Genomic DNA, 27,177 nt, shown 5'->3' on the forward strand with positions numbered 1-27,177 from the left:
TGATGAGATGACAAGATTCCGGATCTCATCATGTCAACATCTTTAAGAAGAGATGATGAGATGACAAGATCCTGGATCTCATCATGTCAACATCTTCTGGAAGAGATGATGAGATGACAAGATCCCGGATCTCATCATGTTGACATCTTTTAGAAGAGATGTTGAGATGACAAGATCCCGGGATCTCGTCATGTCGTCATCTTTTAGTAGAGATGATGAGATGACAAGATCTCCGATCTCGTCATGTCGACATCTTTTAGTAGAGATGATGAGATGACAAGATCTCGGATCTCGTCATGTCGACATCTTTTAGAAGAAATGGTCATGATTAAGATCTTCGATCCATGATCATGTCATCTAATCATCTCTTCTACAAGATGTCAACATGATGAGATCCGGGATCTTGTCATCTCATCATCTCTTCTACAAGATGTCAACATGATGAGATCCGGGATCTTGTCATCTCATCATCTCTTCTACAAGATGTCAACATGATGAGATCCGGGATCTTGTCATCTCATATCTCTTCTACAAGATGTCAACATGATGAGATCCAGGATCTTGTCATCTCATCATCTCTTCTTAAAGATGTCGACATGATGAGATCTGGGATCTCGTCATCTTATCTTTTGCTATCAAGATGTCGACTTCCCAAGATAATTATCTCAACATCTCGGTGGCACTTTTAAGCTTCCATAGTTTTCCCCCTTTTCTTTTTTTTTCTTATCTATGATTACGAACCCTTTCTTTAAAAAAATAAAAGTTTCATTGTATTTTCACTGTTTGTTGTTTCTTTTCTTTCAATTTTCTTTTCTCTCTCCCTCTCTCTCTTTTTTTTTGGGGGGGTTCTTATGCGGTTATTTATATGTTACTTTTGTCTCTCCCTCTTCTCCCTATTTAAATTTTATTTGAGGATGTCTTTATCTTAGAGTATGTTTAGCTCATGTATGATGTGATTTTTTTGCTTCTACTTTTTCTTATTTCCTTGGCGTTATAATGGCAGCCAGTCAGAATTGCTATTTTTGCCACAATTAAGCCTTAGTTTACGCCTTTACACCGTTACACCATAGAGCTATATGGTTACACCTCCGATCCGCTATCCTCTAGATTTTTCTTTTTAATTTTGTCACTGTAGCTGTATAAGGACTACGGTCGGCACGCACCACGTGTGGAGAAAGAGAGCTGAAGGGATAAAGTTCTGCTTATATTTTTCATTATTTCGACATGATTTAACCCCCTAAGATGGCAGAAGCTACTCCAAGTCAATTGTTCCCTCACGTTTTGAAATATTTAATTCAAAATAAACTTGAAAAGGCAGCAAAATGGTTCAAAAAGGAAACCGGAACGGTGAGTACCGAAAAAAGCAGGCATGACCACGCGTGCTGGGCGCGCGGACGGGAGCGAGCTCCGTCTTCAGCCAGCCGGCGGCGCGGCGTAGACAGCAGTAGCCTGGGGCGTTTTGGGGAGTGAAAGTTATATACTGTACGTATGGAGTCACTCCCCACTAACGCCTGGGACTCCTTCCTATACTTCCCCACATACGGGTACAAAACCAGAAACTTTCGCCCCCGAGAATTCTACTTTCCCTCTAAAAGATCTAGCCCTAAAACATGTACATGGGGTCCAAGTTAACTTCATTTCCAACATTTCAGCGATATTGATTTCATTTTTAAACTAAAGAAGAATTCATTAAAAAAACGAGAGATTTGTTTTGAAAAGATGGAAAGACTCAAAGAGCTTACTTCCGTGTTTACGTCGCCATTTTGATTTCTTTGTCTTCCGCTTGGCGACAGCACGCAAATCCCGCGATTTGCGTGCTGTCGCCAAGCGGAAGACAAAGAAATCAAAATGGCGACGTAAACACGGAAGTAAGCTCTTTGAGTCTTTCCATCTTTTCAAAACAAATCTCTCGTTTTTTTAATCCCGCGATTTGCGTGCTGTCGCCAAGCGGAAGACAAAGAAATCAAAATGGCGACGTAAACACGGAAGTAAGCTCTTTCCATCTTTTCAAAATTCAGTCATTGATTATAAAAATAAGAAGAAAGAACTGTACCAAAAAAAAAATAAAACTAGAATTTAATTCGTCATGCGGACGAATTAGGTGGTCTGTCATGATTTTTCATTGAGAGTCGGCTAATATATAAAATGAATAATTTAGATATGATTGATAATCTTGATTCTAGACATCCTAAGAATAAATTTTGACCATTGCTCAATGTGATTATTAATGTTTCCCATAGACTTTACAGGTAAGCAATTTTGAGAATTACAATTCCAATATTGCAAGTGAAAAACGGGCATGATCCCGGCATCTGATCAAAAAGTGGAGGGCACATTACCGAAAGCCCAGAATCTCAGCTATAACATATTAAAAGCTCCGGCAAAACTGACAAGAAGAAATGGAGATATGGCTCACGAAATAGAGGAATGTCGAATCTAATTTTGAGAAAAAGTCATGTCCCATAGAGATTACACACAAAATACATGTGATATGAAAAAAAAACAATTATCTGTTTTATCTTGCTAAATTTTAACTTTCATACCTTTTAATTATCATAAAGGATCATGTAAGAGGTGGCAAAAAGAAAAAAAATGAAAAAAAAAAAATCATCTTTTCTACCCCAGGAATCGAACCTCCGCCCTCGAGAAAGCAAGTCAAATGCGTTATCCATTGAGCCACGATATTCCCCATAGAGATTACACGTAAGCAATTTTGAGAATTACAATTCCAATTTTGCAAGTGAAATACGGGCATGATCCCGGCATCTGATCAAAAAATGAAGGGCACACTTCCGATAGCCCAGAATCTCAGCTACAACATGGTAAAAGCTCAAGGAAAGCTGACTAGAAAAAATGGAGATATGGCTCACGAAATAGAGGAATGTCGAATCTAGTTTTGGGAAAAAGTCATGTCCCATAGAGATTACACGCAAAATGAGGAAAAATGACATGCCTCTTTTCATCGCTGTTTTACGCAATGATGCGTTTCTCAAAACGAATATTCATGTTAACTGAGGAGAAACAGTACATTATAAACTACATCATATAGAAATTTGGGCGAAAAACGATCGATATTTGCGAAGTTACAGCAAAATTTGCATAAATTTGATGACGTCATTTTTGAAAAAAATGAAATTTTTAGTTTGGGCGCCTATTTGATGACGTCACGATATAATTTAGGGACAATGGTGACATGAAATCAAATCTACAACTAATACTCTATCGATATATGAAAAAAAAATTGGGGGTCAACGGACTTTTTAAAGAGCTACAGTGAATTTACAATAGGCATGTTTTTGCCCATATATGGCCTATTGTGAGAGCTCGCGCGCACACGTGCTGCAAACTTTAATGGGTGTTAATTTCTATATTAATGGTTGTAGAAGGTTGATCAAGGTATCAAATTGCTCAGAATTTTATTAGCAATGCAATGATATTAAAAGAAACGGTTTTTCTGCATTGTGTTAAGGTGTAACGCGCGGAAACGCGCGTGCGCGCAAATTTTTGAAATGCTTAAAATGACCTGAAACGTACCCAAAAAATTTTATAGGTCATTTAGACGATTTTTTTACCTTTGACGCGCGCGTCATGACCTCTACAAGACCTTTGATGACATTGACAGTTGATTCTTGACATGAAGTTAATGTCCTGTAAATATTATTAATTTTTGATAATTGATAATGAAGATATGATCAAATGAAGAATTTTACAAAATGGCGCGTAGATGACGTCATCATGACCATATGACCTTGAAAAGCTTAGTTTGCCGTCTCTATGATAGATTCTATATATGACGAAAAAATCAGCAAAATTGATTCAGCCAATTTCGAGAAAAGTTGGCGACAAACATAGGTGCTAAGAATAAATAAATAATAAATAATAAAGAAAATTCTGACGAAATTAAGAGGTGATCTGTCAAAGACAGACCACCTAATTAGGGCCTAAACTGCTAAAGATTATTCCGTTTTGCCTTTTGGCCTGAAAAGAAATGCACCAAAACGGGGAAAAATAAACTTGAAAGGGGAAAAACACACAATAATGAACAATTGTCCATAGACTGTGTACAACACTTGTTCACTGCACAGCGACAAATTGTGTACAACCAGTAGAGGCGCTGGTCAGAAAATTGGGATCGTCCCAGTTTACAGGGACTGTCTCAGTTTATAAGGATTTCTTCACACAAGAAATCTAGGAATGTTCATTCACCTGTCAAGTGCCGACACCAATCAAGTGTGCTAGTCAATGTAAACATATCAGGTTTCATAACAAGATTATTGGAAGACGGTAAGTCATGAAAAATAGACGGTGAACTGGGGGGAATTGAGGTCACTGAATCTATTTTTAGCACTCTCAATTTCCGTAATTGCTGTCTTTGTCCCGTAGGGGGAAGTGAAAAAAAAAATGTCCCCATAAACAAGGACAGTCTCAATTTATCAAGACATGATTTGTCTTGGTTTATGAGGATATCCTTGTTTTCTGGGACAATCCCAATTTTTGGACCAGCGCCTCTACTGACAACGGATAGCGGTCGTGTACATTTTTGCTTATTACACACAACGAACAATTGTCCATAGACTGTGTACAACGGATAGATCGTCTCCGCACAGCTATTCGAAGACCGCAGATCACGTCATGACCACGTGGTCCCAAAAATAATTCCTTCGGACTGCGTGCGGAAGTATCGATAGCGATAACGATATCCGGTCACGTTGTGTACGCCGTAAATAGTTTTGGTTCGTGATCGGATCGCTCCGGTATCGATCGAAAATTATCGAAACTCTGCAATTTCATGCATATTCACGCGACGCTCCGAAACCCGGAAGCCAATTGACTTTGTGCACGTTGCGATAGACTCTACAAATTCCAACGAACACGATGGCATATAGACGCTAATTCGTAAGATTTTGACGGAAAAGCAAGAAGTAATCGAAATTTGCTTACCTGTGCAGTATCGGTGAGAAAATAGATCCTCCGAGAATACCTTTCATAATTCATATAAAATACGGGAAAGTGAAATTCTAGGTCGATTTTGGTACGAGGTGATAGAGAATTGCACACTTGTTTTGGTGGAATTCTGTGTGGGGAAATAAAAGGCTTGCACTGCGCATGCTTACTATATTTTCATTCATAAATTGGTTCTCGGCAGGGGCTGGATGACGTCATGTAATAAGCAAAAATGTACACGACCGCTACGTTCACGCTCCGCTATCCGTTGTACACAATTGTTCGTTGTGTTACATGACGTCATCCAGCCACTGCCGAGAACCAATTTATGAATGAAAATATAGTAAGCATGCGCAGTGCAAGCCTTTTATTTCCCCACACAGAATTCCAACAAAACAAGTGTGCAATTCTCTATCACCTCGTACCAAAATCGACCTAGAATTTCACTTTCGCGTATTTTATATGAATTATGAAAGGTATTCTCGGAGGATCTATTTTCTCACCGATACCGCACAGGTAAGAGAATTTCGATTACTTTTTGCTTTTCCGTCAAAATCTTACAAATTAGCGTCTGTATGTCATCGTGTTCGTTGGAATTTGTAGTCTATCGCAACGTGCACAAAGTCAATTGGCTTCCGGGTTTCGGAGCGTCACATGAATATGCATGAAATTGCAGGGTTTCGATAATTTTTGATCGATACCGGAGCGATCCGATCACGAACCAAGACCATTTACCGCGTACACATCGTGACCGGATATCGTTATCGCTATCGATACTTCCGCACGCAGTCCGAAGGAATTATTTTTCGGACCACGTGATCATGACGTGATCTGCGCGATTGACCAATCAGCGGTCTTAGAATTGCTGTGCGGAGACGATCTATCCGTTGTACACAGTCTATGGACAATTGTTCGTTGTGCACTGCTACCATCCTGCGTGTGGAGAATCCCCGGGGGCACTCGACCAAAAAAGTGGTAGGGGTGTGCCGCGGGCGAGACAAAAAACGGGGGCCTTGGAGCTGGAGCAGGCCTATTGTGAAAATTAACGCAACCAAAATGCAAATTAACATTCCCTCTTGGCATTAAGTGCCATAAAACAGAAAAATCAAGTTAAAAGGAACAAAAACAGTGACTTACCTCGGCTGTCGCTCAAAATTCAAATTCACTTCCCTTTTTATCCGATCTAAAGTACATACAACGTTCTTGCTACCACGCGTCACGGTTGTCGGGCGCCGACAACCCTGAAAATTTTCAGGGGAAATCCGACAACCGTGAACTTCCCCGACAACCGTGGCCGACAACTGTAAAACAGGCCTAGATCTACAAAAAAAATGAATATATTTAATAACACAATCTGCTTTTCAGATCCTAAAATAAACTTGAGGATTATTTCGTCCAAGATTTATTCCCGGGATTTCTTTGACTCACAGTCACTATACGATACGACCTCGACTCGAGGCCCAATCTCTTTTGTGGGAAGCGCGAAGATGTTTACCTCGCATTTGCGTATCGCATTGCTCACATTATTTACGTCTTTAAAATGGTAGTAAATACGCTCAAAAATAAAGTGAGTTGAGAGGGGTACCGTACTGGGTTGGGCAATGTAATTATTAGATTATTACGAATTTCAGTTGATATCACTTAATTTGTCAAAAATAAAGTGTCAAAAATAATATCAAAATTCGATCGGATTTTAATTTCATCTCGTCCCAGCCTTTGCTACATCGGGGCTACATCGACTACATGAATTCATTGAATGCTTTTCTGAAGACACTCCCGTAGATCGAGCTAATTGAGAAAATTATTCAAAAGATCACGTTGATGACAAAGTCAAAGGAATGGATTGACAAAATGTCCAACTCATTTACTTACAGCATAAAGATTTATTCACATTTATATTCCGATTTTACTCTATAATTTCCAAAGTCTTGATCTCTACATCGATCTTTTGAAAGTGTTGATTAATTTCGCGACGGTGTGTCTACCAAGTTCTGTATCTCACTGCACTAGCGCTCGCAACGACCACATTCAGGAAACAAATCGCACATGGCATCAAAATCCTTGATCTGTGCATGGAGCTAATTAGCTCTATGATCTGTGGATCCGAGTCTTCCAGAATTAGATGGGATCCAAAACTAATTACGTTTGAATGTTTTTTTCAGATATTCGTTGAATCTGTTACAATTTTCATAAGTAATAATCTTTATTAATATCATTCACATTTGTTATTACAACTCATCTGACTTATGTTATACGTAACGTATATACAGTGTATTTTCATTTTTATTGTTTTTTATTGCTCATGGCTTGCCAATTGAATAATGAGCGCACCTGTCACGGTCCTGAGAAATGTTTCTAATCACAGTGAATGCTTTATGAATTTGTTGTACAATTGCTTAACAACTACGATTTAAAATAAAATATTATTTGAAATTGATTTGTGTGAAGGAGAAAGAAAGAATAAAGGGGGGGTGGTCGTGGGCAATGTATATGAAAATGATGGGATGTTTGTGACTTTATGGGGGAGGGGATTGGCGAAAAGAAGTCAATGTTCGGAACAAATGAAATTAATATTCATTTATGGATGTGTCCTCTGTGATTGATCATTGTGGCTGCATAATCTTTATGGCGATTGAAAAATCACCCTTGGGTCGGGAGGGGTACGTGATTCAATAGATTTCGATAGAAGTACACTTTCAACATAGTGGATCGACAATTCCTTTTAAGTACGAATTGTGTGAACGTTTTAGAGGATATGTATTTTCGCTGTTTATGCCCACAATGCGTTGCTAGTAAAATTTGAATATCGTTGGATGAATATTTCAATTTCATGTTTTCTATCGGAATTGTGCTTTTATACAGTTAGCTTTAAAACTGCGAGTGGATGATATTCATGAAATGAGTTGGAATGTGAACGAGACGCCCCAAAGCCGATGGCACGTGATCTAATCAGTATGCATTATCTTGGGCTTGAGCCAATCATTGTGCTTGAACGGGTTTCCCTATTTCCCACCCTGGAATGTGTGCCACGTGTGTGACATTTTAACCTGTTGTTTGAGTGCGAATCAGCTGATTGCGTGACCTCAAATATTCTTCATGTTGTTTACGCTGGATGAATTAATAAAAAAATCGTAATATTAAAGTTCTATGACTGACTAAATATATTTCTCACGCTCATTGTAAGCACATTCATTATTTTATAGGTGAGTAACGAACAAACAGCAATAATTGACCGTGATAAAAGAATCTTGATAAAAGATTAAAAGTGTAAACATCATCAACAGAAGTCTTATGAGAGTTAGTTTCAGTGAGTATTTGAATAAACAAAACAAAAATTCATGCAAATTATATAAGTTAATTGGGGACCCCGTCTCATGAATACCAATGTCCATTATTTGGAAGCCTCGGAAGTTTTCTTCCGAGGCTTCCAAATAATGTCGGAACAATCTTTGGATTTCGTAAAGGGCTACGCATGCGGTCCGTAGAAGTAGTCGGTCATTGACATAATAAGCAACACGCATTCACAAAATTAATCGCACTTTTACAAGGATGTAGCGATCTAAACATTGAAATAATGGACTTAATTTATCAATGCCATCAATGTGAATAAATCAATGAACCGTAAGTATAAAATGAGATTGACATTTCCTTTCACCTTTTTAAGTTGTAATTGCTTTTCTGCTTCAATCGCAATTCGCGCAACTGTCTCGGCTGTGTGGCCGGAGAAGCACTAAACAGACATAAAATGTGGTGCATTTAGCAGCAATCTAAGCTCATCGATATTGATATTTTCGATAGGGGGAGACACCCCCCTCCCGAACCCTCCCCCCGTGCGTGCTTCGCACGCACCGAGGCCGCTGTGCGGCTTGCGTCGCTTCGCACCGACAACCGTCAGAGTGAACCTGGCGAGAACGTTGAGTACATAATCATATGGCCATTGAGTCCCCTGTACAGATCGCACTAGCACTTCGGTCTCTGTATTTGGTGAGTGAAGCCAACGGAGTTCAGCTGAACAACCAACATAACAGAGACCGAAGCTTTTGTTCTAGTCATGACCTAGCCTAGAGGACTCGGTGATCATATTTTTTATGATTTTGATATTGTCATTTGATCACTGAGCCTAGTCAAGGCAGGCTATGCCAGTGTGGAGAAGATCGTGGTCCATATGGGAATTCCCTTCTAAGCCTGAGTCATATCGATTATTTTGAAAACCGGTGTTCGACAGCTCTAATTCGATCGAACATCGATGCATCGAATATTGAAGGCGGGGAAAATTTAGTCTTTTGTTTTTGCGTCGATGCGATGCGCTTTGTATATGCACTACGCACTGACGGTATGCGCTGGCGTTGGCCGGGTGAGCGTTGCACAAGCAGATGACAGAGCAAAGTTCGTTTGTATTTTCCATGATCACAAAACACACAAAAAAGGCCGGGGACCAAAGCAGAATTCTTCCCAAAATATCTTCAACAATGATATTTGCAGATGACAACATATAAGTTTAAAATGAAACAATAATAAAGACATGAATCACGCAGAGTCGATCCGAATGATTTTCGGTCAACTAGCATTCGCAGTCCATTCACCAGCCCCGTCCGCAGCTCCGTACACTCACTCTCCCGAAACGACAGGCGTGCTTGACGTCAGCGCCAGCAAACAATTGCAATCAACGGAGAGCGCTGTAACTTGCCTGAGATTGTGTAGTTGGATCCAAAATGAGCTCCAAATAAATTTATGGGAATAAATACGTAATTTTCTCTGGATGGTCATTTGAATTGCTATTCAATGCTGATATAACGATTGTGAGGAAAGATTGTGGAATATGAGTTATGACGATGTTCGAGAATTAATCCTGATAATGACAATCCAGTTTTTTAGACGCAATTGAGCATGCGATCAAAATAAATACGAATGTTTCGAATCGAGCCCTAAATTCATCTACGATTTAACAAGATTTTATGGTCATACTAAGAATATTGACGATGTCAGCAAAGTATGTTATGTTCATATGGAAGAAATAATACTGGGATTATTTCTATTGTTGTTCCATCTCTGGACGTCTCCTCCAAGCTCTTCTCCGAGAAAATAAGCACAATGCGCATGCGTGTTTGATGACGTATGACATATTTTCCCATTCATGAAATCAGAGCCCAAAGTAGGGCACAAACTAGCTTCAAATTGATTGGAAAAAATATCAAACGCAATTTTCTCTGTTTTGTCATGTAAAATGATATTATATGGTGATATTACGAACTTGAACAGAGTTTTTGCATGTAGACAATGTTCGAGAATCAATCCTGACGTGATGATTATTTTTTTTAGACAAGTGCACTAGCTCGACTCAAGAAGTCAAGTCGATCGTCATGAGATGTCCGCCATTAAAAATTGAAACGAAATACAAACGTTTCACATCAAGATCTAAATTCATATTAATGATTATCATATGCAAATTATTGTTAAATATTACGATTAAATAATGTTCTATGGTCATGATTTTAATATTGTTCATGAAAGCAAGATTTATTTTACGTTGATCGCGTCAATTTCCGGCCATTTTCTGGTTTGATTAAAGAACAGTACTGCGCATGCACGATCGATGGCCATGACTTCCATTCATGAATTCATCGTGCATAAATTATCTCGGCACGAGCAGACGAGTAAGACTCGAACTATGATCGAAATAAACTTCAAATTAATGGTGAATAGCATCATAATTACTCATTCGGTTTCATTTTGGGGGCAACAGAAATCAAGTAAGTAGTAGTAAAGTTGGACATTACTGATATTTTGATGATTGATTGTGTAAACCAAACGAATCGGCCGGCCGACGTATTTTTTTTTTTTTTTTTCGATGCACCGATTTTGCAAAATCTGCACCGGTGTTCGATGACATCGATCGAACACCGATTTTAAAATCGATTCGACTCAGGCTTATTCCCTTCATATTTAACATTAGAAATAGTGGTCCATACATAGACTAAAATTTTATTAATTTGCATACCTTTATAGGGTCATTCCATGCCAATTCACCCAATGAAAGTGCAATTTTGCACCCAACCATCTCGGAATTCGTTGTAAATTGGTACACATAAAATTCACCATGGCCCACGCACAAAACAACAAAAATCAGTCCGTCGGTTCTCGCGCTACGGCACGCCCTTTTCTCCTTGTTTTGACAAAAATGGGCTTGACCTTCAACTTTCAATGGCCATTGCGTCGTAACGTGTGGACCAATTTTCATGAAACTGGTACCAATCAATAGGAAATTCAGAGAGGAATCCAAAACATGCATCAAATAATGTCTTGGAGCGATTTATAAGGTCGTGACCTTTGACATTTACTTTGACATTGAATTTGACCCCCGGACAAATAATTTTTTAACTTGATTTTCGTGTATGTTAATCATTTGTATGATATTGAAAAAATATGTTAAAACCAATGATGATATTTTATTTTTTCACCTTTTAAAACTTCCAAAGGTACCATGAAATTTCACTCTAGTCCCACATATACTGATATTCATGTTAGTAAAGTGTTCACCAGTTACATGATTTCTTCCAATCTTAAGTCACAGTATGCAAACACATGAAAAGAAATTAAGCTCATCAGTTCACAAATGAAACATTAAACATTTATGCTCATGAATAGGTATCTGTTAAGGTATTTTGATGTTCAGCAATATATATCATATATATATTATGGGAGCCTTAAATAAGCATATACTCAACAATTTGATGATAAAAGTAAACACTTTACTAACAAGAATATATATATACCGGATATGACATATATTGCTGAATATCAAAATGCCTAAACAGATACCTATTCATGAGCATAAATGGTATGCTTATTAAATTCTTCATTTACAACTCTGCATTATTGTACTCTGTTCTCCCCACCAAATGAGGAATTAAGCAGTAACCAAGGAGGGTGCGGTAGCTCACCATTTTCTTCATAGACCCTGTAGTTAGCTGGCACTTCAAGTTCTATGGGAGACTTCTGTCTGTATAGGAGGAGGACTAAAAAAGATCAGAAAATGTACAAAAAAACTCCTCCAAATCAGCGGATTTTTCAGTCTGGTCTCCAATATCGCAGACAATCTCACATATTGGAGTCTCCCATATTGGCCATGCACCTCTACTGTAAAGAATGTATTTGGACCAACACACAAGTACAATTAATGAATGAAATGAAAATTTGTATTTCTTATTTCAGATGCTCAAATGCTAATTTTGATTCTTGTTATCAATAATTTTGATATAGAAATTAGTAAATAATGATTTACTCACCAAGCAGAACTCATTCGGCTTTAAAAATCGGACGTCTTTGCTTAGCTCTGTCCACCTCCGTTCTGATCGGCACAAGTTTATTTTTTACTAGTAATTAGATTTTAACCAAGTAAAGATATTTTAGAACAATTTGCTTTCAAAGTTTTGTTCATAATAATAAAAAGAAAAAGAATGGGTATCAAATTACTTTTGCCTTTTTTTTTTTTTGGGGGGGTCACAAAGGGTTTGAGTTAAGGTATGAACAAAATTCAAAGTTAGGGGAGGGGGGTAATGCAGAAAATTGGCTTATATATTATGAATTTATATGTGATAAATAATGTAGGATTTGTATAGCGCACATATCCACCTTGCTAGGTGCTCAAGATGCTCCGGCTGAGCTGGTCTATCAATTCCGATGCGCAAAGCTTTTTAAGGAATTTCTTCCTGCCAGTACCCATTTACCTTAACTGGGTTGAGTGCAGCACAATGTGGGTTAATTTCCTGCTGAAGGAAAACATGCCATTGCTTGGAATCGAACCCACATCCTTCAGATTGAAAGATGAGAGTCTTTAGAATACATGAAATGGATTTGTACCTGTTCAGACAATTTACTTGAGTTATTCATTCATTGATTTATTCCGAGTTGAACTTTTTAAAATGTATTTCAAACCTCATTTACTTTGTCATGCCTTTTTAATGTAGTTTGTTTTTCTTACATTTTGAAAGTTTGCTCATGAATCTTTGCGTCTTTATTCACAATTACAGCGCGTTCCTGATAGTGGTCAGCCATCAATTATGGATTTCTACAAGTCTTGGTGGAAGGAAGATAAGACATCCACCAAAAGGAAAGCAGAGAGTAGCCAGGCAGCTTCCAGTGGACAATCAAAAGCCAAGAAGCCTCGGAAGAGTGAAGCTAGCAGTAGTGAGTCGAGTTCAGATGACAGTGATGATGACGAACCTGCAACTGCGAAGAAGGCGCCGGTTAAACAAGTTGCAGCCAAGACCTCGGCACTGAAAAGAAAGAAAGAGGAGTCAAGCTCGGAGGAATCGAGCAGCGAAGAAGAATCAACAAGTGCTTTGCGGAAGAAAGTGCCGACAGTGACTCCTGCCAAAAAACAAAAGGAGGAAAGTTCGAGCAGTGAGGAGGAATCTAGCGACGATGACGACGCAAAGCCTGCAATCCCTTCAAAAACGGTTGCAAAGAAAAAACAGGAATCAAGCAGTGAGGAAAGCTCAAGTGATGAGGAAGAAGCGTCTGCTCGTAATAATGTCCCAGTAAATAAAACAACAAAGCAACAAAAAGCGGTTTCTAGTTCTGACTCGGACTCTTCCTCTACCGACGAAGAAGTGGTGAAACAGAATGCAGCAAAGTCAAAAGCTAGAAAGGCTGTGAAAGTAGCAGCAAAGTCCAAACCAGCTGAGTCTAGTAGCTCAGACAGCGATTCGGACGAAGATGAAAAGCAACCACAAAAGCCAAAACAGACACAGAAAAAGGCAATTAAAGCAAAAACAGTCAAAAAAACAGAATCCAGCAGTTCAGATAGTGATGATGAAAGTGATGATGATGTTGCCCCAAAACCCCAAAAGGTTGCCACACCCACTTCAAAGACATCTGTTGGTGCTTCAAAGGAATCAGGAACGTCGGATAGTGATAGTGACTCAGAGGAAGAAGCTCCTAAGAAAGTGAAACCAACTGCAAAGGTCACTCCGAAGGCCACTGCCAAAAAGACTGAGTCATCTGAATCCTCTGAAAGTGACTCTTCAGATGATGAAGGTGATGCCAAATCAAAAACTACAACAAAAAGTGCAGGTGTAACTACAAGTAGAGCCAAAGCACCTCGTGCAAGTAGTTCTGATAGTGACTCATCGTCCGATGAAGAATTCACCAAAGTGAAACCATCTCCAAAGGTAACTAAAGTCACCCCTAAAACGAATTCTGCGACCAAGAAGGCTGCCTCAAGCAGTTCTGAAAGTGATTCTTCGTCAGATGATGGAGAAGAGAGTAAAAAGCAGACAAATGCTGCAAAGACTCTTAAGAAACAAACTAAATCTCCTGCAGTAAAGAAGCCAGCAAAGGAAAGTAGTTCTGAATCAGAAAGTGATTCGGATGATAATGCAGCACCTAGCAAACCTACTAAATCTCTTGCGGTTAAAAAGCCAGCAAAGGAAAGCAGTAGTTCTGAGTCAGAAAGCGATTCGGATGATAATGCAGCACCTAGCAAACCAACTAAATCTGCGGTTAAAAAGCCAGCAAAGGAAAGCAGTAGTTCTGAGTCAGAAAGCGATTCGGATGACGAAGCTGCGCCTAGCAAACCTACTAAATCACCTGCAGCAAAGAAGCCAGCCAAGGAAAGCAGTAGTTCCGAATCTGAAAGTGATTCAGACGACGAAGCAGCACCCAGCAAACCAACTAAATCTCCTGCAGTTAAGAAGCCAGCGAAGCAAAGCAGTAGTTCCGAGTCAGAAAGCGATTCAGACGACGAAGCAGCACCTAGCAAACCAACTAAATCTCCTGCAGTAAAGAAGCCAGCCAAGGAAAGTAGTTCTGAATCAGAAAGCGATTCAGACGACGAAGCAGCGCCTAGCAAACCAGCTAAATCTCCTGCAGTAAAGAAGCCAGCCAAGGAAAGTAGTTCTGAATCAGAAAGCGATTCAGACGACGAAGCAGCGCCTAGCAAACCAGCTAAATCTCCTGCAGTAAAGAAGCCAGCCAAGGAAAGCAGTAGTTCTGAATCTGAAAGCGATTCATCAGATGACGAAGCAGCACCTAGCAAGCCTAAGACCACAAAAGGAACGGTGAATGGATCTAACACCATGAGGGTTAATGGTGTAAAGCATGGTGGTGATTCCGATAGTAGCGACAGCTCCGAATCAGAAGACGAAAAGAAGCCTGTTCAGAAGAAACAAGTTTTAACGAAGCCGGTAAGAATGTTTCCTGCTTTCCAGTGTCATTGTAGTAGTAAAGGAATTCTCAGATCTAATTGCTTTTGGTTAGCCATCTTTTCCAACTGAAATTAACTACGATAGTTCAACAAAATGGTATTTAAATCTGATCATGACAATGAACAATGGATAATATTTGTAAATACTTTAAAAATGCGAAACTCTTCAAATCATGCAGGCTTAAAGGGTTTTTTTTTTGGTATTATAGCCAGCATTTATTTAATATACAAGCTTTTACTTCCTAGTAATGTGCAGCTTCTGAAATTATTCCCTTAATTTTGAAATTTTTATATACCGTACCAAATTAATTATTTGTCAAATTTTCACAAGTTAAATACTACACTTTTAAGCAAATATTCATATCTGAGTTGTCTACCCATTTATCTCTCTTATAAATGCATGCCAATATTAATTCTTTGTATTTAAATGCTAAATGGGTTTTATTTTGTCGAATATTTGAAAATATACAGTATGACTACATACATAACATTCAAAACATCCCAGATATAAAATTTTTTAATTTTTTCATTGTACACTATCCACTTATATTCATATTGTTCGTTCATCCTAATAAATATAGCATCTATTCCTCATTGCAAATTGAATAATGATGTAAAGTGTATCAAAATTGATTGTGAAATGCTGTTTATGATGCACATAAAAAATTTTTTTTCATGAAAAGCAATAAAATCTCCAAAATGATAACAAATTGACTTAATCCTTCCAAAGGTCGAATGCACCACACAAAGATGACCTTGTATGGGACTACACCATAATTTTGGCCTTATAGTTTCAGCTGTTATTTGTTATATTTTTAATATGAGGGCCCTGGAAGAGCAATCTTTTACAGCGTACCATTTTTTCATGATATTCTACCAAAATATGAGAAGAATTGGTATTTCCAATTTTTTACCATAACTTTTGTTAAATTCTATAATTTACAACAGAAGAAGAGTCGTCAATCTTCAAGCAGTGAAAGTGACAGTGATGAGGAGGAGACGCAAAAGAAGAAACCTGTCACGAAAGGAACACCGGTCCAAGCCGTCAAGGCGGTACAGAAAACACCAAATACAGTCCCAAAGATGAAGGTTTGTGCTCCCAATTCTTAAAATTGTTCTTCAAATAATTTCTTTTTTTTTCTGGCTTGTTGGTAACCAAGCAATTAAAGAGAAATGCCAGTAGTTGCAGTAAACACTGATTTCATGAGAAAGTCTGTAAAACCAGGCATAATTCAGTTAATTGTCAGTTTATCATCGAGGATCTAGATCTGGTACACTTACCGGTACATAAACTGAACTTTGTGAAATCTTGAAATCTACACTGAAAAATGTTCACACTGAAGATCACCAACACAGACAAGTGCACATGGGACAGTGTATTATTATTGTTTTGAATGTTGGCCCGACACTTGACCCAAATCCTGTGCTTATTTGCTAATTTCTCAGCAATTACACAATTTCTTCCAGAGTCCTTTGGCACATATTTCTTATTTATACAAACAGACACTTTGGTGGTAATTTCTGTACGAACTCATTTTGATATCGTTACCACAACTGGCATTTACCTTTAAGGTAATTGGTCAAACACTAAAAAAAAAATATATAGGACACCCAAGTAATGATGTTTCATGACTTTACAAATATCCCAGAACGTAGAATATTTACTTATTTACATCAATAACTGGGATATACCCATTTGATTTGCTAGTTCATTACGATGAACCTGCGTGCCGAATATAGAGTACACAACTTTTCCTGCGCGCGCGCTGCATCTCCCTACCAACGCACTATCCCAAGATCGTCGCGCAATTTGGCGTCCATTTCCTCTTTTACTTTCGCCTGCGGTCGAGTGCAGTCGCAAGCTAAGTACACTCTCAAAATTGCATTTCTGTTTTCCGTTTGGATACTTTATTGTGCAATTCTTCCCTTATTTCAATCTTATTTTCTCTCATCTAAGATTGTTATAGGATTATCACGTCGCGCGGAGCTTCCGTGATATTATTTTAACGTTTCTTGTCCCTCTTCGTGAGTTTGTTTTTTAAAGATACGTTTCTCACAGGCGGGTTGTCTTCACCTCTCCGCCCCATAGCTCCGCGCCTTCCTGCTCGGGCGTTGTCTTCGCTCCTTTTTAATTCTTTTAATTCTTTTTATTCACTGACTTCTTCGTTTATACGACTCGTCGTGAATTTAATTGATTTATTTCTCCACAGATAGGTTCTGTAGGACGTTAGGAGCGTCGTATTCCAGCCTCGTTTCAAGTTCTTTGTCTCTTGTTTCGAGTTAGTTGATTGTTCTTTTGTTTCAATCAATCCCTTGTTCTTGTATTTATTAATTGAATTAATTGGTTAATTGATTAATTAATTAATTAATTGATTATTTTAATTCTTGACTTGCTCCTTTGCCTCGATTCAAGTTCTTTGTTTCTTGTTTCGAGTTAGTTGATTGTTCTTTTGTTTCAATCAATCCTTTGTTCTTGTGTTTATTAATTGATTAATTAAAAAAAAAAAAAAAAAATTATTTTCTTTCCTTCACAAGAATACTTAGAATTTTTTTTTAGGAAGCCGTCTCCTGTCAGCGTTCGTCGCCTTTGACTCGGCCTTCCTTCTCGGGAAAGCTATCTTTGTTTTTCCCCCTTCCTTTTCAAGTCAGCTACCGGTCTCTGGACTTATAAATTTTTTTTCTTAAACTTCTTGTTTATAAAAAAAAAAAAAAAAAAAAAAAAAAGGGAATCTTGCTCCCCTTTTTTCCTTAGCTGATCCTCACCTCAAGAAAAATTATTTTTTCTTTTGAACAGGTGGACACAACAAAAAAAAAAAAAAAAAACTTAGTGTTTTCTTCTTTTTAGATGCTTCCCCCCTTCTTTTCAGAATTTTGGCGGAAGCAGATTCTTGTTGTGATAATCATATAATTAATTTTTCTAACGGACTTCAGGGACAGTGTCTCTTAATAATTCTTAATTATTACTGTTTCCTTTGTTCTGGGATTTTACCTTGTATCATCCTTGTGAGATCCGTTTTTGACTCTCAAAAGTCCGCTTTTTGAGGTCCTTGTCTTCAGGGTTGGGGTTTGTTACCCCCCCCTACCCCCTTTGCTTCTCTGTTTTTTTTATCTTACTACTAGATCACCCTACGGCAATAATGAGCCTTTCGGACTCTGTTTCTGAAGAGCCTCAGGCGACTGCTGTTTCGGGGCCCGACACCGGGGTCTTATCCCCCACCACAGGTAGTATAGATAGCGAGAACAGAGTCAGAGCCCCGTGGGCTCTCAAAGGGGTGGAACCGTGGACGCGCGTTCACGTGCCCCGCTTAATAAGGGTGGAACCGTGGATTTGCGACCACGTGCCCGCACGGTGATGGCCAAGGCTTCCGTCCCGGAACCTGAACCTTATTGGGGAGCGTCGCACTAGTACAGAAAACGGCGACTCCTCTAGGGCTGTTAGACCCACCGGCCATCGGGTCACCTAAAGTCCGGGGGGAGAGCACGGGTCTCTCCACCCGGCAAAGACTAGGCTCGATGCCGTGTAAGACCCCTCTAGGGAGCATCGGCAAAGGGCTACCAGCCCCTAGTCGGAAGAGGCACCTGAGTCCGACCGTGTCGGACTCTCAATTCAATCTGACGCCGTCAGATTCGGCCGACGCCTCCTCTCGCTCGGCTAGCTCTCCCCGTGGGAGAGCTAAGGAGAGGAAGACAGGCGCAGTCCAGTCTCTGGTCCAGCCTCTGGTCCAGCCTCTGGTCCAGCGTCTGGTCCTCGGCTGGCTCTCCCTGTGGGAGAGCTAAGGAGAGGAAGACAGGCGCAGCCCAGCCTCTTGTCCCTTCTTCCGCTCCGGCGCCGGAGCAACCGAAGAAGAAGAAAAGAAGAAGAGGAGAACCACAGACGTAAGCCCCGCTCCGTCGGGCGGTCTGTCCTCTGATTCTTTTGATGGCCAGGCCTCTCAGCTTCTCAAGCTAATCTAGAGTGCCCTCCAGCACTGCGGGTTTTTACCCCCAGGCTTGCCTGCTTCAGCCGACGGTAATACCAACCGAGCGGATCAAGCAGACACCGGCCATCCAACACACCTCGGAGAGTCACCGGCAATATCATGTTTCGCCGGCTCACGCACCTGCAAGGGAAATTCCCGCTAATACACAGGTGCTATCGACATACGGGCGTCGCCCGCCATTATGTCACCAGACTCCCGATCATTACACCCTCTTCTGCCCCCCCGGCGGGGGCCGCATAGAAGAGGAAGAAGAAATTCTAGGTCGCTAACCCCGCTGTGCGGGCAGACCTTCCCTTCTGATTCTTGTGCCGACGGCCAGGCGTCGTAACTTCATGTTACAACAGAACGCCCTCGAGCACCACGGATCTTCATCCTAATGCTCTCTGTCAGCTAAAACCGCCGTGTCGAGCACCAGGCAGGTCAAGCAGACAGTCGCCGTCTCGCACCTCGGAGAGTCACCGGCAATATGATTCGCCGGCCCACGCACCTGCAAGGGAAATCCCCGCTAATACACAGGTGCTATCGACATACGGGCGTCGCCCGCCACTATGTCGCCAGACTCCCGATGATTGTTCCCTCTTCTGCCCCCCGGCGGGGGCCGCACAGAAGAGGAAGAACAAGAAGAAAGTCTAGGTCGCTAATCCCACTTTGCGGGCAGACCTTTCTTTCTGATTCTTGTGCCGATGGCCAGGCGTCGTAACTTCATGTTACAACAGAACGCCCTCGAGCATCACGGATCTTTATCCTCATGCTCCCTGTCAGCTAAAACCGCCGTGTCGAGCACCGGGCAGGTTAAGCAGACATTCGCCATCTTGCACCTCGGAGAGTCACCGGCGATTTCATGATTCGCCGGCTCACGCACCTGCAAGGGAAATCCCCGCTAATACACAGGTGTTATCGACATACGGGCATCGCCCTCCATTATGTCACCAGACTCCCGATATTTGTGGGTCAGGCGTCGCACATACTCCCATGAGCAGTGCGGGTAATTCACCCACGCTTCATATCAGCTTCAGCCGCCTTGCTAAGCACTGTGCGGCTCAAGCAATCAGCTGTCCTCTCACACCGGGCATTTATTGAAACGCTGTTCACCTACACGGTGACCCCCGTTTCTATGCAGGTGCTTCCGACATACGGCTTTCAAGCATCAATATGTCGGCAAGCTCTCGGTGACCGACGGCTGGACGTTGCATCCGTTCAGGCTGCATCTATGCGTCCCCGAGCATTACGGGTTCTTATCCTATTGTTCTCCGTCATTATAAGACCGCCGCGGTCTTATTGCCGGCGTCGGGTATTGAGCGGATTGAGACTTCTCTCGCCAACCCGCACTCCGGGGAGCCATCGGCGAGTTACCTGCATGGGTATTCCCCCTTTTTATGCACGTACTCCCGAATTCGCCCTCTACGTCAAGCCCACGCACGGCGACGACTCCTTCAGCGGTAACTCTCTCCATTCTACCCCCTAAACGGGCCCGTAGATTGGAGGTAAGAATCTCTTACATACCGCATGCCGCACTTCTCTCGTGAGAATGTTTGGCTGCTTTGAGGGGGCAACCTATCACGTCCGCGGACCGTCCGCCCAGGCGACGGGACCGTCGGTTTCTGACCTGAACCTCACTTTCTTTTCGAAAGTAAGGGTGCCCTGTCTTACTTAGCTCCTACCCTTGCAAGGCCAGAGTCAGGGCTAGTACAGACACCCGTCCTCCAGCGATCGCCGCTGAAGAGAGGGCGACTCCGATATGAGCACCATCACCGCTCAGCGGTATGTCTCACTACCTCATAGCTCTCCGAACTTATGAGTATGTATATCGGATCTCAATGTCACGGCGATTTAAAGTTCTCCTGTGCTTAGTAATCGCTACGCCTTCACCACCCGGTGCATTATGGTTATGTTAACCTATTGTCTCGTATTCGGGCGGCTCGTTCGAGCCCTGCCCGAGCTGCCATCACCGGTCGTCCAGCCGGACACCGCCGAAAGCACCCGCACCGAATACCTGAGGGAATCAGCTTTTCATATGCTAGATATCCCTCCTGTTGACATTCACAGCTGTTCCCCGAGTCCTTCCCGGTCGGGTAAGCATCATCTCGGAGGAAAGAAACCGCCGTACATCTCATGAGATTATTGGCTATGTACGTGCGTTCAAGCTTGTTTAAAGCCCCAGACTTCTCTGTCGGCATTCTATGCCTACTTTCTGGGCACACCCACCGTACCGGGTCGGCGAGTTTACACCAAACTGTACGCCTCCAGACCATCGGTCGAGCTCTAACAGTCTATCTTATAGACTGCCCTCTATGTGGGTCAAGCTTGCGGGCGTCTCCGCCGTTTCCTCCTTGTGTGGAGTGGTCTACGGTGGATGTCTTACCGTGCCCATTTGTCGAACCGTCTTCTTATTTAGAAGCTTTTTCACTCGGCACACTCGAGTCGCCTCGCATGCTGCTTTCATCCTCCCTCCATGCAATGCATGTGGCCATGGTCACCGCACGACCGAGGATGATGTAACCGTGGATGCATGTATGCTTATGCCTACCTAACCACAATCACTACGACCCGCTTTTTCTCGGGCCGACTGTGGATGAGTCTCTCCATGTAAGTGATTTACTTCACTGGAGTTCTTCTTTTAGAAACTTAGATGCTCATCCCCCACTGCTTAGGGCGTCATTTTTGCCGCCCCCCGCAGCTTTTTGGAACTCCTTATTCTCCGATATCGGACTGTTCCACGCTGCCGCAACCGGCGCCGGCGGTGCTTGCTCTTACGATCACCTGAGAGACCAGGCCTTGTGGCTGTTTTCATAAACAACTGGTTCTCACCGCAGACTGATGGAAATTTTTGTGATTATTTTCCTCAAGTCTCCCTCCTCCTTCGCTTGTTTCTTCAAGCGAGGACATCGACACTCTTAGCCAGTTTCCGTCCCTAACTTGATAGGACAGGGCCGTTGCTACCTCATTCGATTCCGTTGGGAACGTACTGTTGAGGTATCATATCTGGCGATGTCTGTTCGTTAGAACATCTCTTGATTGTCGCCTTCACGTAGGATCATGACAGAGACTTTTCGCCAGCTCCCTCTGGCGTACACTTGCTGCTGCTAGGGATTCCCCCGCCCGGCGGTCATCCATCGCAGCCTAGCCTCACGGGCTCTCTCGGCAATGGTGGCTTGAGCCAAGCCACCTCTTCCACCGCGGGCACTGCACCCTCAGATGGGTGCTTCAATCAGTACGGGAGAAAGGGGATCCTGAGTTCTCTCTCGATCACTCGGTCTATCACACTTTTGTCGTGATGTGTACCGCGCTGTTTCTCTGACACGCCCGGTTGAGCTATTTTAACCAGACTGCTTTATTCTACATAGGCAGCAGGTCCGCGGCATTTCTTATTAAAAGGATGGCACTCAGTCGCTTTCTCCACCCTTGACTGCCTTACGAGTGGTTTTCTTCTTAAATCCCTACTCTCCGTCGTTCCTAGTCCCCTTCGGACCGCTAGTAACTTTCTGCCACAGCTCTCAATCAGAATTCTGCAGATGTTCTGCCCTCACGCATTTGAGACAGATATCGAATTCTGGGCGCTTTCTCCCACGCGGAGGCTTCTGAGATCTCTCGCCTTCTCAGATTGTTCGATTGATCACTTACTGAGCCTTAAAGCTTCAGTTTTCCGATCACGATTCTTGTTGAAATTTTCAACAAATTCCTAATTTTACGCTCTAGTCAGCTGGTGATGTTGTTCTCCTGACACTAGGCCGAGGGCCCATGATACTTAGTATCATTCTTCTTGGGCTCTTTCTTGGAATCGTCGTTCACGACTTCTCGAGGTCCGCCTATTGACGCCCTCTTTCCTTCACTCCTTGCTCTTAAGGACTTCTTCACATGAGGCTTTATCGCCTCCCCTGTCCGTAAGGCAACGGCCTTTGTGTCTTCATCTCCCTATTTTTACGCACTTCTTAGTCTAGACATGCCTCCCTTCACGTTGAATCCGTGTTGGTCTAGCAAATCAAATGGGTATATCCCAGTTATTGATGTAAATTATGAAAATACTTACCATGATTTTCTTATTTACGAGATAACTGGATATACCCATTTGAACCCTCCCTCCTACCCCTCGCCTTGTGTGACAACATGTCTTGCCCGCAGGCTCATGAGAGGAAATGGACGCCAAATTGCGCGACGATCTTGGGATAGTGCGTTGGTAGGGAGATGCAGCGCGCGCGCAGGAAAAGTTGTGTACTCTATATTCGGCACGCAGGTTCATCGTAATGAACTAGCAAATCAAATGGGTATATCCAGTTATCTCGTAAATAAGAAAATCATGGTAAGTATTTTCATATTTTATTTTTTAGCTAATAACTTTATATCGATTCAGGTCATCATCTATGCATATAAAGATTAGAAATGAGTGAATATATGTAAATTAATTTGTTGGTCTGTCCTAATTCATGTAATTCTGTTTACAATACAAAGAAGAAGAGCCCATCATCGAGCAGTGAGAGTGATAGTGACGAGGAGGAGATGGAAACAAAGAAGCCTGATGTGAAAGGAACACCAACCCAAGCCGTTGGTGAGATTCAGAAAACACCGAATACAGTCCCAAAGACAAAGGTATGTGTTCAGATTCTTGTTCTGTTCTTTTTAGTCGATTTGTGTTTTTTTCCAACGTATTTACATATTTTTGCAGTTACTATGCAGGCGCTTTCTACAACGCACCAATTCCTTTGAAAATATAAGTCGAATTACAATGGACAGCTGAAAGGTTTTTGTTGAAAGTTGGTGGACTTGGGGGTTGTTTCACAAAGATTTAAGTATGACTTAGAGTCAAACTTAAATACCGAGTTGCGTACGGTATGAAAGGCTTGACCGCATTGGTCAGATCGTGTAATGAGGACGTGCACTTCTGCGTATCTGTCAATATGATCGCGCGTTGCATATCATGTACGCTTCTGCATTTAAGTGCGACTTAAGTCATACTTAAATCTTTGTGAAACAACCCCCGGGACAGCAGATTTTTGGAAGATTTAAACCGGATGAAAAATTGCAAATATGTTGTTTGTCCATAGTCCAGGGGAGCGTTTCATGAAAGGACTTGTCGGACGTTTTATCCGACAAGTACCACTTTATCCGACAGTTACCATAGGAACGGTGCCTCTCAGCCGATCAGAATCAAGGAAAGATGTCCGATCTGACAACTTGTCAGATGAAAATATTGATGAAACGCTGCCCAGGACAACACTGGTGTTAGGATTCACTGATTTTCAACAAGGGCTGTTATGTCATTGAGGGGCTTTGGACAAAAGATTTTCTGTGTTATAGAAAGCGTCTGGGCAGTGATTGCCAAAATATCTTATTGAATGATCACAGCCCCATAGCAATGTTTTGTGTATGATCATAGGGCTGAGTTCTACACCGAGTGGGTGTTTCATAAAGCTGTTAAAGTTAAGACTTATGAGCGACTTTAAGAACGACTGGTGATCTTTTCTTAAGTGCGAAATAATCACCAATGAACACGTAATGGTGAATATTAATTACCACAAGAAAAGATCAGCAGTTGTTCTTAAAAGTCCCTTTAACTTACAGCTTCATGAAGCGCCCACCAGATTGACTTGTGGGGGTTTTTCATCATGTTTTACACACATGGTATCTAAAACGCTGAACATTGATGATGTTGCACTTCGACTTTATAGGCAAGTTTCACTGTAATTATTCTAATCTTTTTCTTTATGTCCTTTTTGTCAGAAGGGGAAGAAAGGGAACACACCATTTCGCAGGGTGAAAGAAGAGGACCACGAGATTGATGAGCGTCTCAAAGACAACTCGTTTGATGCCAAGGTCAGTCTATTAAACTTATTTTGAGTTCTCGCTCCGTGTCCTACAAGCAAGTTGTTAATTTTGCATTCCTTATGCATGACTTGCACCCTCATTGTGACATCAGTGCTCAACACCTTGCATTAATGATTAATTGCCATATTTTTTGCCACATTGCCACATTTGTAATGAGATGTTAAAATTCTACAAGGCATGGCAAAATGCTGGTCCTCACCTCTTGTATGTCAATTTGAAAAAGATTGACAGGTTTGGTCCTTGCAACAGAAAATATGGAGTTATTCGTTTGGTTGAAAGGGATCTCTGGATAATTGATAGATTTGCAATTATTTATAGTTGATGTTTGAAATTGAGTGCAATTTAGTTCTTTGCAACATACACTAGGACAAATATAAATAATTTATTGTATTAGCCCATTCCTGGGGCCCGTCTTACAAAGAGTTGCAATTGATCCGATTAGTCGCAACTATGGAAAGCCAGCAACAGCAAAGTCAACATATAAAATGCATCTGTGTTAAAAAAAATTATAGAAATGAATGTATATCTATAAATTCATTTATTTCTTGACAATTGGTGTGTTCTCCTTTGTTAACAAAGGACACTTGCAAATTTCCTGTAGAGGAAATTATAACACTGATGGAATTCCATATTTGCGATTGAATGGATCAATCGTAAATCCTTGTAAGACGGGGGCCCTGGACTCCAGTGTAATTTATACTCTGGCCTAAAGAGAAAAATCAGACAAGCATAACGCTGAAAATTTCATCTAAATCCAATCTAAAATAAGAAAGTAATGACATTTTAAAGTTTTGCTTAATTTCACAAAACAGTTATATGCACATCCTGGTCGGTATGCAAATGAGGGGACCGATGACATCACTCACTCACCAATTCTTTTGTATTTTATGATGTGTGATATGAAATATTTTAATTTTCTCCTCATTGTCATGTGAAAAAAAATCATTCCTCCCTGAACATGTGGGATTCCATTATTTCAATATTTTGTGGTTCAAACAAGATGGTCCCATATGTCAAAATCGTAAAAATTGAAATATTGTATAATTAAATCAATGAAAACAAAATAAATAGTGAGTGACATCATCGACTCTCTCAATTGCATATCACTGAATTGTGCATATAACTGTTTTGTGAAAAATAAGTGAAACTTTAAAATGTCATAGCTTTCTTATTTTACATCCGATTTTGATGAAGTTTTCAGCATTATTCTTGTTTGATTTTTCTCTATTTATTCAAATCAAGTGTTTCCTGGGGTGGACTTGCCCTTTAACTATGGATAGCCAATTGTGAAAGGTATCTCTTGATCAGTACAAGTTCGATTGTCGGCTCTTTTGTCACTGAAATCATTTATAGCTGACAGGGAATATTTAATGAAATAGTTCTTTTCATCATAAACTTGAGGTAAGAGTCATGTAAAACATATGCAATTTTGAAATTGTTGGTTTCTCGTAGTATTAACTCAGAGTTAGACCATAGCCAAAGTTGAACTGTAGTTCAGAATACAGGCCATTTGGGTTTTACTGTACCATTCCACCCATGTGCAGATTGTAAGGCTACCTATTAAATGATTTTACCACCTCTACCATTTTGCTTTTGACAGAGGGGAGCCGTTGGTTGCTGGGGTGAGCGAGCTAACAGAGACTTGAAGGTCGTCAAAGGCAAGGCATTCCGCCACGAGAAGACCAAGAAGAAGCGAGGAAGCTACCGAGGGGGGCAGATCTCCACCACCGTCAACTCCATCAAGTTTGACAGTGATTGAATGGTTGCCATGGACACTGATGATCTGCAGGCGAAATCTGCCTAAGTCAAGTTTCTTGGGATCACAGACATTTGTTTGACTTTCACGAAATTGACTGAAGATATTTGAATAATGCAGGTTGTGCTTGATCTGAAAATGTGCATGGACTAAATAATGCGATTACTCAACTCAGGCAAACCCTACTACACATTGGAACGTATTGTGTTGGATGAAAGCATGACAATTGTTTCCATCATTAATTTGTTGGAAATTAATTCAGCCTCGAAGAGCCTATATTCACAAGTATTATTGGCAGCCCACTGAGATACATACATGTACTTTGCCAGCATGGGACATTATGATGGCTCAATTCAGTGTAAACTCCAATGCCTTGATAGAGTGTGAAAGTGTGAAGAGGCAGAGATGGATATCATTTTTGTGGACTGGGGGTGTTTGATATAGCCATTTGCAATTAGTGATGACCCTTA

At 41.1% G+C, this 27,177-nt stretch overlaps 1 protein-coding gene across 5 annotated transcripts; it reads left to right on the forward strand.

Annotated features, from left to right (window-relative positions):
- The first annotated feature begins 1,134 nt into the window (after positions 1-1,134).
- On the forward strand, positions 1,135-27,177 carry LOC121431565 (nucleolar protein dao-5-like). Of its 5 annotated transcripts, XM_041629100.1 has the most exons (7): positions 1,135-1,347; positions 12,975-14,309; positions 14,493-15,131; positions 16,100-16,240; positions 23,575-23,715; positions 24,847-24,939; positions 26,552-27,177. In XM_041629100.1, the coding sequence occupies exons 1-7, from the start codon at positions 1,243-1,245 to the stop codon at positions 26,708-26,710; spliced, it is 2,613 nt and encodes an 870-aa protein (XP_041485034.1). In that variant the 5' UTR covers positions 1,135-1,242; the 3' UTR covers positions 26,711-27,177. The 5 variants fall into 5 exon arrangements, with proteins under 5 accessions (XP_041485034.1, XP_041485030.1, XP_041485031.1 ...); XM_041629096.1 differs by having other exon boundaries at positions 12,975-15,131; XM_041629097.1 differs by having other exon boundaries at positions 12,975-15,131; positions 24,850-24,939.

Source organism: Lytechinus variegatus, chromosome 18, assembly GCF_018143015.1.
Source record: "Lytechinus variegatus isolate NC3 chromosome 18, Lvar_3.0, whole genome shotgun sequence".
Lineage (NCBI taxonomy): Eukaryota > Metazoa > Echinodermata > Echinoidea > Temnopleuroida > Toxopneustidae > Lytechinus > Lytechinus variegatus.

Excerpts from the sequence above, each read along its gene's own strand:
- LOC121431565 (XM_041629096.1), top strand. The coding sequence starts at position 1,243 with ATGGCAGAAGCTACTCCAAGTCAATTGTTCCCTCACGTTTTGAAATAT. Across the intron at positions 1,348-12,974 it reads TCAAAAAGGAAACCGGAACG|CGCGTTCCTGATAGTGGTCA; the intron begins GTGAGTACCGAA and ends TCACAATTACAG. Across the intron at positions 15,132-16,099 it reads AACAAGTTTTAACGAAGCCG|AAGAAGAGTCGTCAATCTTC; the intron begins GTAAGAATGTTT and ends AATTTACAACAG.